Genomic DNA, 13,656 nt, shown 5'->3' with positions numbered 1-13,656 from the left:
ATATCTATCATCCACCAAACTCCTTAGGTCAGAGTTAAGTTAGGCTTCAAAGAGAAGTAGTAAACCCACTATCTCATCCACCCTGTATCCTGTCCCCTCAAAGAGTGCTTGAATCAAGCTTGGGGTGCTGTTATACCCACATTCTTAACTATCCTAACTGTCCCTCTCTTGGGGTCCTATGGGGTAATTCGCCCCACTTAAGATTCTTCTGATTATAGTATTTGCAATTATATAAAGCTCTCTAGGAATATAACAAAATAAATAATTTCTAAGATGTTGATTCCACACTTTCTACCTTTCTGTCTTCTAAAACATAAAGGAACTCTATCAAGAACATTCTTTTAGTCTTAGAGCATATGGCAACTAATATCCTCAGCTGTGGCCATGTGATCCTTGTAGAGGTCAAGGATCATCTGCAAAAAAAAATTTTTTTTGTTATAAAGAAAATAAAGGGGTGATTCCATGGGTGAAGACATGAGAAGTAGCATAATCCCAAGAAATCTGAAAATCATACATTTTGGGACATAGAAATGTTTCCCAACCCTCATCCTCTAAGTAAACTAAGGCCTAATCAATTATGCACCCATATGAACAGTTCTTTTTTTCTTATTTAGTGTCATCATGTTACTTACTAAATGTTGCTCTACCTAGCACTTTCTGTAAATTTAACAGAGTTGGGGATGTCAGTTTAACATTGTTATCCTAAACAGCACAAACCTCCCATTCACTAATTAGGATGTTATCTGTTTAATTTACTTGATACTCAAAGGGAATTCTCTCCTATCTCTATGCAAGGCCCCACCCATACACCAAAAAATGGGTCTGGTTTGGGTCTTAAACAGTTTGGTAAATGAAAGTGACAACCTCTTTAATGCAAATTCCCAGAATTTGTATGTGGCTAAAAGGTAACTTTATGTATCCTTTTTATTAGTGAGTGGTCTATTTGTTACTGGATTTTCTTTTTCCACTCTTCACCTGGATGTTCTAAGACCAAGGAAGGAGTCTTGGTAGAATTAAATGTTCTTCAGGAACAAATATGGGAGTCGCAATGTGATATAAATATGCCTGGAAAAGCTTTGGTACTTTAGTGTAGGATTAATGGTGAGGAAACATTAGTATGGATTCTTGAAGTGGGGAAGTCTTATGTTGATAGAATATTATCTAAACTATCATCACATGGGATGGCAAAGTTCATTGGGTTCTTTGGTCCAGGAAGCTTGAACATATGTATGGAATACTTTGATAAAATGTATTGGTGCCTTGCAATAATTCATGTCAGTGTCATGAACCACTAATACATCAAAGAACTGGCTGTTCATTATGATCTTAAATTGAATAAATTCAGGTTATTTTTTTTCTGTCGGTGGCAAAGCATCTAGTTATTTTATACTGGTTCCATTATAACTTTTAGCTATCCTATATGAATTACATTTTGCATTCTACTGCCAAACAGGTTCTTGGAGATAGAGGCAGGGAAAATCTGTTGGGCTTATATTGCTTTGCAGCTTTATTTTATAGTGTTTCCAATGAAATGAGTACCTGTCACTGTTAATAAGATTGAGGAGGAGTACTAGATCTGGTAATAAAGTATCTTAGAGTATTTTACTCACTTGCAGGGATGAATTTCAAAGCATCCTACATACCTATATACAATTGCACAATAACATTTAGGCATTTGAATCGGTCTATGTATTAATAAAAAAACATCTAAGATAGGGATTAACTGTCTTTTTTACTATTTAAGATTTTCCACATTACATACTTGATAATAGGGCATTCCATGCACTATTTGGGCTATATGGGAAAATTTAAAAAGAAACAACATTTTAAGCTATTCTAGCATTCCTTTTTGCTCACATGCAACATATCTTGATGCACTTGAGCAAGATACAGAAGTTAAGTCTTGAGCTCAGCTGTGCACCATAGATGCAAAGGGTGTTGAAGAGAACCTGCTAGCTAATGAGTAACTTACTCAGTTTCTGAGATCTGATCTTGGAATGTGAAAATATTATTAAGATTTGCTCAGAAGAGTCTTGTCCTCAAAGATCCCCGGCCTTAGCGAAGGATTTACTATCTGACAAAAATCACTTGGAAAACTGGAAAGCAGTCTAGCAGAAATTAAGTGTAGACCAACATCAAAATGAGACATCATAAACAAATTTGAGGAGCAAGGAAGAAATGACCAATTAGATTAATCGATAAAGGAAGTTCTGTGCAAGGGCTAGAGAGGTTCACAGAAGATAAAACTAATATCTTTGATTATATAAAATTTAAAAAATTATACAAATAAATCCAATGTAAATAAAATTAGAAGAGAAGTAAGTAAATAATAATAAAAAACTTTGTGAAAAGTTTTTGTTAAAGGCCTTATTTCTAAGACATTTCAGAAACTGATTAAAATACTTTCTCTAATTTGTAAGTGGCTGAAAAGATATGAACAGGCAGCTCTCAAGGGAAGGAATGCAAAGTATCAATTGTAATATTAAAAAATCACTCTAAATCACTAATATTTAGAGAAGTGAAAATTAAAATAATTCTGAGGTCCTGCCTCATATTCATCAGAATGTCAAAGTTAACAAAAATGAAAATATCAAATGCTGAAGGAACTGTGGGATAAAAGGCATAATAATGTTTTGTTGGTGAAGCTGTGAATTGGTCCAGCCATTCTGGAAAGCAATTTTTCCCATTTCTTTTGATGGCACCACTATTATCATAGACACAGAAGCTTACAACCTGAGTTATCTTTGAATCTTTCCTCTATTTAACACCTCACATTCGACCAGGTGCCAAGTTTTATCTATTATTTTTAAATTTTATTTTATTGAAAGCTTTTGTTTTACATTATACATTTATAGATCACCCTCATTCCATGAGCAGTCTCATAAAAAACACAAAATAAGTTAAGCAAAACTAACAATATATTGATCTCATCTGAAAGTACATGTGATATTCTGATTTATGTTCACATTTCTATTAAAATAATTAAAATAAACTTATTTCATGTCTATCCCCCCCCACATGGACCATAGGGAAATAAAAGAAGTAAATTGCATAGTTAGAAAGAAGAAATTCCCTCATTATTTGTCTGTTTTTTTCACTCTCTGTTTTTGTCTCTGTTTCTACAATGTCTGGCTTTCTTCTCTTTTCTACTCCTATTTTTGCCATTCTAATTCAGGATTATTGTCTCACATCTGTATTAATTTATCAGCACTGACTAATTAATTCTCATCTATGATCATTTTCACTTTTCTTTCCAGTTCAATCTTCATTCTACTGCCAAAATGGTTGTCCTAGCATACGTGTGATAATGTTACTCCTATTCTCAATAAAATTCAGTGACTTTTCACTGCTTACTAAATTAATGATAACATCCTTGGCATATCATTTGAGGCCTTTTATAATGTGTTGCTAATTTATCTCTCTAGCATCTCTTACACATACTCTATATAACACCCATACTGAAATGCTTTTCATTTGCTAGTTCTTGCTTTCATAAAACTCAGTCTAATAGGGTGAGAACAAACAAACAACTACAGAACATCTACATAACAAAAATAAAGAACTACATAAAGACAAGTTATATACATAATGAACTGGGAGTTAGTTTCAGAGGGAAGGCAATAAGATTAAGCTGGGAATGGCTTCCTGTGAAAGGTGGGACTTCAGCTGAGCCTTGAAAGAAGCCTGAAAAGCCAGGAGGTAGAAACGAGGAAGAAGTACAGTTCAGGTAAGGTGAACAGCTAGTAAAAATGCTCAGAGTTGGAAAAAAATGCACCATGTAAGAGGAACAGCAAAGAGGCCACTACAGGTAGTGAAGAATACAAATATCAAAAAAATAAAATAAAATAAAATAAACAATAACTGCTTGTGGAATGGCTGAACAACTTGTGGTATATGATTTTAATGGAATGCTATCATTTCATAAGAAATAACAAACAAGATGATCACAAAGAATCTTAGTAGGGCAGCTGGGTAGCTCAGTGGATTGAGTCAGGCCTAGAGATGGGAGGTCCTAGGTTCAAATCCAGCCTCAGACACTTCCCAGCTGTGTGACCCTGGGCAACTCACTTGACCCCCATTGCCTACCCTTACCACTCTTCCACCTATAAGTCAATACACAGAAATTAAGGGTTTAAAATTAAAAAAAAAAAAAAAGAAAAAAAAGAATCTTAGTAGACGTGCAGTGATGTAAAGTGAAGTGAGCAGAACCAAGGAATATTGTAAATTGTAACAAAGTATACAATGATCAACTGTAACTTACTTTGCTATTATCAACAAGGCAAGGATCCAGGACAACTCCAAGGGACTGATGCCAAAAAACCAAAAAAACAAAAAAAGACTGTCTACAGCTAAAGAAGGAACTGATTTGATCTGAAGACAGATTGAAGCATGCCATTCTTCATTTTATTTCCTCCATGAATTTTTCTCTAGAATAGGCAGTACATTATGAGCAGGTATTTTATGATAGCATATGTATGACCTACCTTCCTGGTGAAGGTGATAGGGTGGGAGGGAGGGAAAGAACATAGATTGCAAAATGTCAGAAAATGATTATTAAAAATTTACATCAACAAGTAAAACAATATTAACTGTCCTCAAGAAGTCTATATTATAGTATATACAAAACATGTCCAAGATGCATACAAATAAATATAATTTTGGTGAAGACACTAACACCAAGAGGAATCAAGAAAGGCTTCTTATAGTTGGTAGTATTTAAGCTAAGCTATGAAAATAACTAAGAATTTTAAGAAATAGGTAAGAGGTCACTGCATACCATGCATGGGGACAGCCAGTGTGAAGGCATGGATGAAATTATATAATATGTATAAAAGTACTTCATATACTTTAAAAGACAGCATGAATGCCAGCTATTACTATTATGTAGTACAAGGTAAATAGTCCTTGATTTATAAGCAGAGGACATGTATTTGAGTATCAGTTTTATAACTACTTAGGTGTGATACTGGGAAAATAATTTAACTCAGCATATATATATATATATGAATATATATATATACATATATATTCCCATATATATGTGTGTGTATGTGTGTGTATACACATACATATATGTTTCTTAATCTGTGAAATGCAATATGATGATCACGTTCCTATATGGGGATATGAGACTCAAATGAGAATGGGAGTAAAGCATATCATAAAGAACTATGTAAATGTGGACTATTATTCTCTATGATTTTAAGCTCCAACATTTATGCAAAATAAGTTTCAACCAGTTCACTATTTAGTAAATACTGAATGTGTGAAAGGCATGGTGTTAGGTTTTGGGGTTACAATAGCACGCAAAGTTCTTTAGGAATTGTGTTTTGTCTTTTTATCTCTTATAGTCTAACAAAATGTATGACACATAGGAAACTCTTAATAAGTATTTGTTGTATTAGATTGGATTGAGTTGAACTATTTAGACTGTCATTTACTCAATAAAAGTCAAAGCTATTTTAGTCATGGCCACATTTATCTTTCATGAAAACCATGACATTAATTAGAATATTACAGTAGCTTCTAAAAGGAAAGTAACATTCCTAAAAGCCTTCAGCTTATAAGCATTTTTAGAATGACACCCTATCCACAAATATGCCTGCAAACATTCATCTCATTTGCATTCCATCTATCATTGCATGAGTATTCAAAAAACATCCTCAACAATTTGGAAGCCAAAGGGCTTTAAAAGACTGCCTGCTCTTTGATCCAGCCATACCACTGCTGGGTTTGTACCCCAAAGAGATAATAAGGAAAAAAAAACTTATACAAAAATATTTTTAGCCACACTCTTTGTGGTGGAAAAAAATTGGAAAATGAGGGGATGTCCATCGATTGGGGAATGGATGAGCAAATTGTGGTATCTGTTGGTGATGGAATACTATTGTGTTGAAAGGAATAATAAACTGGAGAAATTCCATGTTAACTGGAGAGACCTCCAGGAATTGATGCAGAGTGAAAGGAGCAGAACCAGGAGAACATTAAACACAGAGTCTGATACACTATGGCACAACCAAATATAATGGATTTCTCTACTGGCAGCAATACAATGATACAGGACAATTCTGAGGGACTTATGAGAAAGAATGCTATTCACATCCAGAGAATGAACTGTGGAACTAGAAACACAGAAGAAAAACATTTCCTTTATCACATGGTTCAATGGGGATATGATTGGGGATATAGACTCTAAATGATCACTCCACTGCAAATACTAATAATATGGAAATAGGTCTTGATTGATGATGCATGTGAAGCCCAGTTGATTTGCTCATTGACTATAGGATGGGGGAGGGAGGACTGAGGGGAAAGAGTATGAATCATGTTAAAAAATAGCCTCAAATGTATTATATAATCTTGATATGATTGCATATGCAACCATATGTTGATAGATCAGTTTTAAATTTATACCTCCATCACCTTTGCCCCTCAATAATATTTTCTGTTTTTTAATCATTCTTTCAATTTCACTTGCATTTCTTGACCTTTAAATTTCCTTTTTAAAAATACCGTTTTGTAATTTATACGATTATATTGTCAATATTGGGTCTTGTTGCATCAAAGCATAGAAAACCACATTTCTATCTGCATTTTCAAAAGCCTAATCAGCATTCAAAGAGAATGCATATTTGATTGAAATGCCTTAGATTATATCTTATTTATGCATTGAATAGAACCAAATACCTACACACTCTATAATATAGGTCATACTCTTCATTATATTATATTTTACTAGGTTGCAAGGGGAAATTGTTTTGGCTTTTTATTTTTTGGTTAAAACACATTTAATTTATGAGTCTTTATAGACATCAGCAAAAAAAATTACACATAGTTGAAGGGCAACTCTTTTAATGATGCTATTTATTTGGCTTTCATTCTCCTTTATGATTTCTAAATCGCTGTTTATTGTTGAATTATAATTGTCTGTGTAGAGCTTCAAGTGTCTTTGCAGGGGGCATCTTCATGAATAGGGTTATAATTACTCTCCCCATAAGCCTGGGATAAGAAAAAGGCAGGCAATTGCTAACGGAGCTTTCCCACAGAGTTTTGCGATTGGTGACAACATTCTAGTCCTAGGCTTTTTTAGACATCCCCACTGCATGTCTTGTTTGCTATTATTTTTTCTTTGTGAGTATCTAAAATCTCTTTTTTCTTCCCATTGAATAGCAATTCCTCACATTTCTTTGGCACTTTAGAGTTTACAAAGTGTTTTCTTTCCTCACATCAGTCCTATGAGGTAGGTAGACTGGCTATTATTATCTTTATTTTATGAATGAGACAATGGCCAACTGAAGAGTTTGAGGGTTTTGTTCAGAGTTGCACACCTAGAAAGTCAGAGAGTCAGGATTAGATCCAGGTCTTTTGTGACTTTGAATTCAGAATTCTATTCACTAACTCTGCTGTTCTTTGGCCTGAGTTACTAAAGAGTTTGCAACTAGCTTCTATTTAACTATTAGCCCAGCTTCTTTCTTGGATGAGTTCCTCAGGGACATCCTTAAGAAAGTCCTTGAGTTCATTGTCAGAATACATGTATAATTATATTGACTTAGTACTCCAGATACCTTGCTCATTCACAGAATCATAGACTTACTCTGCCAGTACCTTACAGCTGTCTTCTTCTTTATGTAATCTTTATAGGTATGGGAGCAGACAAGGAAAGATGTAAGATCTTTTCTAACATTGATACGAAACAGGAAAAAATAGAAGTGGCATTCAATTTTAGAACTTCAGAGTGTCAGATTTTTTTTCTTTCTCAAAATCTTGGCCTCAGACTGAAGAATCTTATCTATTTGTCTATATTTCTACTTTTGTTGTGGCTTTGAAGTCATTTAACTAGGGTCATGTATGTGGATCAGTAGATTATAAAATCTTTGAAGACAGGGACTAATATTCTGCTTCAAATGGTTGTTCATTATTTCTGTCTGTTCTTCAAATTGCTATGTATATAACTATGTCTTTGTGTTGTATTACCTTCGTTCTAAACAAGCCATCTTTTATCAAGTATAAATTGTAGAAAAACAGTAAGAGGCACTGTTAGGCACCATAGATACAGAATGTAAATTTAGTGAGAGCAGGGGCTATTTTTCATTTTGTCTTTGTATACATAGTTCCAATGGCATATAGTAATCCCTTAAAAGTTATTTGTTGGCTTGGATAGGATTGTTTCTGTCTTTCGCTTAATCAATGGGAATTTATAAACGACATACTGGTAGTATACCTAGACATTGGGAATATGATAAAAGTGAAATAGTCTTTGCCCTCAAGAAGCTTATATACCATCATGTCTACGATATCTAACAGAGTGTCATATACAGTCATTGCTTAATAAATGATGGGCAGCTTTGAACACAGTTTTATTATCTTAGATTCATACCATGAGTTTGTGAGAGCACAGAGATCTCTTTGAGCCCCTTCTTTTTACTTATAAAAAATTCTTGGACTGTCATGAGAATTAGTTATTTAGTTTCAACCTTCTTTTGCTATTATTCCTACCTTCTTTCTGATTAGTTCAAGGTACACTACAAATAAAGTTTTGTTTCTCATAACATAACTTTGATAAAGGGAAGGCAATCATACACCCTCAAAGAGCCTTTAAATAACCCCCACTAAGGCCAACTACTCCATTTTGATCATTAATAGCAAGAATTTGAATTTAAGCTGTAACTCTAAGTCCTGTGTTTAAATTTCAACAGTTATCATAAATCCTCTAAGAAACTCTTTAAGGAAACTATTATTTTAGAAACTAGAGGAAAAGTCAGACTAGATTTGACCACATTTAGAACTCTGAAGGCAAACTACATGCTATTCTCAGGCCTTTGTGACTACTTCTTATAACGGGTGAATCAGATAAGGGCTGGAAAAATATTTTGTTACAAAATGACTCAGAGATTTGGAAGGATTCATAAGTAGTTCAAGTTCTGTGTGTTTCTGTTTACGTGAACAGCAGGTGGCTCAGAAGTGTCTGACTGAAGTTGAATGTCTTGCTGGGGTGTTCCCAGTAGCCATTTAAAAGACGCTTACTGGAGTGTCACGTTCGGAACGGATAATGGTTATTTACTGTAAAAGTAGTGACAATTGTTTTGTGGCAGCAGATAAAAAAGAAAACCAAAAAATTATGACCTTGACTTATGACAGAAGAATAAATGCTTGATGAAAAATGCAAGCCTAAAAATCCATACCTTGCAGTTACAGGGTCCAATACAAGGGTCATCATTTGTGCTTCCTGCCCCACTACAATTGCACTGTACACAGTCAGGGTAACCAGTATAACCCCGAGCACACCGATCACATCTGACTCCTTCAAAGCCATGTTTGCAATGGCAAGATCCAGGGAATAAACCTAGGGAAAGATCAACATAACATCAATAATATATATAAATGAGTTCAATTCATATAATCTGAAATAAGAGGAAATCAAAGTAATTCAGTTTTGATAACCAATCAATCTACACAGATAATGGCAGAAAACCAAAAAAGTAAGATGTACCCTTTCTTCAGAAATGCTTTAAGATATGAAACCATACCAGCTGCTGAAAGGAGTGTTTGAGGGACTTCAGTACATCAAAGTTAAGGAGAAAGCTATCAGATATAGATTTTCTACCTCTCAGAGCAAATTATAACTCCCAGGAAAGTGGGCATTAGCAGTTGTTAGGGTATGTAAGGGGCATGTTTTGAATATCCCTGGGTTAGAACAGAACTGAAAATGTGAAGAGTGTGATTTGTAGCAAGGAGTTTTCTGTAGCTGTAGCTCAAGACCTGTCATTTGGAGTCCTTCAAGAAACAGAAATTTGGCTCAGTTCACGGGAAAAAAATCCCAACAATGATAACAACAACCCATTACCAAACCATATGGAGAAGGTAGGGAATGAGGAATGACTGAGATTTCTTTATTTCTTCATTTGTTTTAAAACTGACATTTTGAAGGTTCTTGGTCAATAAAGTGGCTACTAATTTTTATCAATTTTTGAGGGCAATGAGGTGGCACAATGCAAAGCACTGGCTGGACCTACAGTTAAATCTAGCCTCAGATACTTACTAGTTACTTGGCTCTGGGTAAGTCACATAATTCTATTTGCCTCAGTTTCCGATAAAATGAGTGGGAAACGGAAATGGAAAAATGAATCTTGTATCTTTGCCAAGAAAATATTAAATGGCTTCAGAAAGAGCCAGTCACGACTGATATGACTGAACATGACAAAAATTTTAAATTCAAAAAATTAATCAAAAACAAATAGGAGGTCTAATGGGTTCATGCAATCTGTGGTCCCTTTGATAAATTTGTAAGGCAATCTTAAAAGTGACTAAATTCCATTGTAAAATATTTTAATAGCATTCTCCTTAGCTATTCTTTTTTGTTCTGTTTTGGAAACAAGAGATGAGTTAGTCAGTGAAATTTTTGAAGGATGATTCACAGGACAAAGAATCAGATTTGGAATCACGATGTGGGTCTGAATCTCAGTTCTGTCACTAGTTTGGTGAAAACAACCTAGTATATGCTTAATAAGTGCTTGTCAACTGACAAATCAATTTACTTCCCTGGACTTTATTTTTCTCACCTGTAAAATGAATGGGTTGAACTAGAATTCTAATTTTCTTCTAATTATGACTTCTAATTAAGATCATATAATAAAGTATTTTCTTAACATTTGAATGACATTGTAATCTTTCATAAATTGCTCTTTTACTTCCTACATTTTAATACTTGTTTTGACAAATGTTTCCTTTATTTAAAAGTGAGAAAATAGAATAACATTTTGAAAAATATCCACAAAGGATTAAGGACATTATTACATAGGGGAAATGGAGCCATGAGACCTGAGTTCCAGAATCCTTGTTTTGCCACTACCTATGTTACCCTAGACAAATGATTTCACTTTTCTAGTGCAGAACATATTGTAAAATGGTGGTCTATAAAAAAACTTCTGGCTCACCAGGTAAATCTACATAGTTAAGTAGATAGAAAAGTTACATAAAAAACATAGACACAAATGATACACAATAAGAAAACATCCTTTGGTCACAAAATGTATTGTCATAGTAGTACTACACAAATTAGTATAGTTTTGAAGTCTATGGCATAATTTTTTCCTGATTCATAAGAAAGGAATTTAGCTCAGTAAAACATTACTTCTTAGATTTCCATATATTATCTAGTAATAATAGTTTTTCTATATGTGTGCCATTTAAAATTTCAAAGCACTTTAAAAACATAATCTTATTTCACAACAACTGTATTGTGTAGGTACTATTATCTTTTCCAACTTATAGATTGAGCAAACACGTTTAGAGATATCTTATGACTTGCCCAGCGTTACTCCTCTAATAAGTAACCAAAGCAGGATCTGAACTCAGATCATCTTGATTCCAAGTCTTCTTGGAATTCACTACATTGAATTTCTGACTCCTTGATAACATGCCTTCTTTCTGTTCATGCCATTTAGCTTAGGAAGAGGAGGAAGGAAAGGAAGTCTGCCCTTCATCAAAAGCCCTTGACACTAAAATTTCCTTCTTTTCCTAGTTTACTTTGATGCAAAAACTATCTCTTTTCCTGAGACTTCTTCAACAGGAAAAAAATAATCCCCATTTTTTGATTCATGATTAGAGACATATTTATTTCATGGTTTATGAAATATTTTGCTTACCAACTCATAAAATGATTTTGAGGCTTTAGTGCAATGGCATACTGGCATATGCTCACACTCCAAATAATAGAATCATAAAACATTTTAATTTCTCTTTATTCAGTATGACATAGTAGTATATATTTATGGCCCAAAGGTACTATCCCTGCTGTATAACTAAAGACTAGCACTGTATTTGTACTGTAATCATCCTCTTGAACTGAAGTAATCACCTAGGTAATTACCCTCCTTGGCACTCTTTGCTCTGCCGTGTACCTTATTATCCCTTGATCTAAAAAAATATTACTACAAGTCTCTCAAAAGCTGCTTTGTCAATAGTATACAATTAGACTAATTAAATGGCATCACTTACAATTAATTGTGCAGTGTAACTGTTTCTATAAAATGGAAGAGGGCAAGGGGACATTTGAAGCAATAAAAGAAATCACTGCAGCATACTGAGTTTCCACCTTGGAAATAAACAACAAACAACAACAACCCAAAAGCTTGATTCTCTCCACATATGAAGGTTACATAGACTTTAAAACCAGAAATATCTACCCTTATTGGTTTTAAAGGCAGCATGTAGGCTCTATCCATACTCTCCTCTAAATGTAGTTCAGGATTGGGTTTAAATTTTTTTGATCTGTCACTTCACATTATTGATGCATAATAACAAAAATTCTCGGATCTTTTATCATAAGATCTGTTGCCTAGCCATACCTCTGCCATGTTGTACCTGTGCCATTTAGTTTCAAAATCTATTTAAATTATATCTATTAAACTTCAGCAGATAAGATTTACTCATTGTTCTAGCCTGCCAATATCTTTTATTCTTTCAGCTTTAGTGTCTGCATATTTGATTTAAATACTATTTATTCCTTTTGCCAAATAGACTAAAATGTCAAACAAAATAGGACCAACAAACACTCCAACAGATTCCTCCCTCTGAGATTATATCTCCTCATTAATGACTTATTTTGCTTGATTTAAGAAAGCAGAATTAGTTGAGGAAGATGCAGAAGCAGCCTTTGGCAAATAAAGAGGCAAACCTCCTTAGCAATTAGAGCTATCAAAAAAGAAGAATGGACTGATGAAGTACATATGGAGCTGTCATTCATCAGAAGGGTTCTTGTTTATATACAGGATAAGATAACCTGTGAGGTCTCATTCATATCTGTGATTCTGTGTTAATTCTTTATCACATGGTCTACTCTACTGACTGTTTGCTATTCTTCCAGAAGAATCTTCAGATCTTCAGAACTGCTATATGCATTTTTAGTATATCCTATTTATTTTATTATATATTTCACAACTGTGATTTTTTAATTTGTCATTTAAAAATCTGAGTTCCAGATTTTCTCCCTCTTTCTTTTCCCACACTGCAAGAGAAATCAATAAATATAATATTGATTATACATGTCAAATCATGGAAAACACGTTTCCAAATTAGCCATGCTGCAAAAGAAAACATGCACATACACAATAAAGGAAGGGAAAAATGTAGTTAAGTATAGCTGAATCTTTTTCAGTTGGTCATCATTACAATATTGCTCTTTTCTATGTACAATGTTCTCTTAGTTCTGCTCACTCCACTTTGCATTAGTTTATGTCTTCCCTGTTTTTCTGAAACTGTCTTGCTCATCTAATAGTACACTGACATTAACAACTTGGTCAATCATTATCCAACTCATAGTCATCCTCTCAATTTCCATTTCTTTGCTACCACAAAAGGAGCTACTATAAATATTTTATACAAATTGGTTCCTTTCCCTTTTCTTTGATTATTAGTGATATAGTTCTAGTTGTGGTCAGAGTCAAAGAGTATGCAGTTTTGACAACCCTTTAGACATAGTTCCATATTATTTTCCAGAATTGTTGGATCAGTTCAAATCTCTGCCAACTGTGCATTAGTGTCTCTATTTTTGCAAATCTTCTCCAACATTTGACATTTTTCTTTTCTGTCATGTTAACTAATCTGATATGTGTGAGATGGTATCTATGAGTTGTTTTAATTCACAATTATGTAATT

General features: G+C 33.9%; 1 protein-coding gene across 1 annotated transcript in view; it reads right to left on the bottom strand.

Annotated features, from left to right (window-relative positions):
* Positions 1-13,656, bottom strand: part of LAMA2 (laminin subunit alpha 2) — a 625,852-nt gene that overhangs the window by 435,734 nt on the left and 176,462 nt on the right. The window contains 1 exon segment of the mRNA XM_044676961.1: positions 9,183-9,343. Coding sequence (XP_044532896.1) covers positions 9,183-9,343 — 161 coding nt within the window.

This window comes from Gracilinanus agilis, chromosome 4 (genome assembly GCF_016433145.1).
Source record: "Gracilinanus agilis isolate LMUSP501 chromosome 4, AgileGrace, whole genome shotgun sequence".
Classification (NCBI taxonomy): domain Eukaryota; kingdom Metazoa; phylum Chordata; class Mammalia; order Didelphimorphia; family Didelphidae; genus Gracilinanus; species Gracilinanus agilis.
This window is presented reverse-complemented; position numbering and strand designations above follow the sequence as displayed.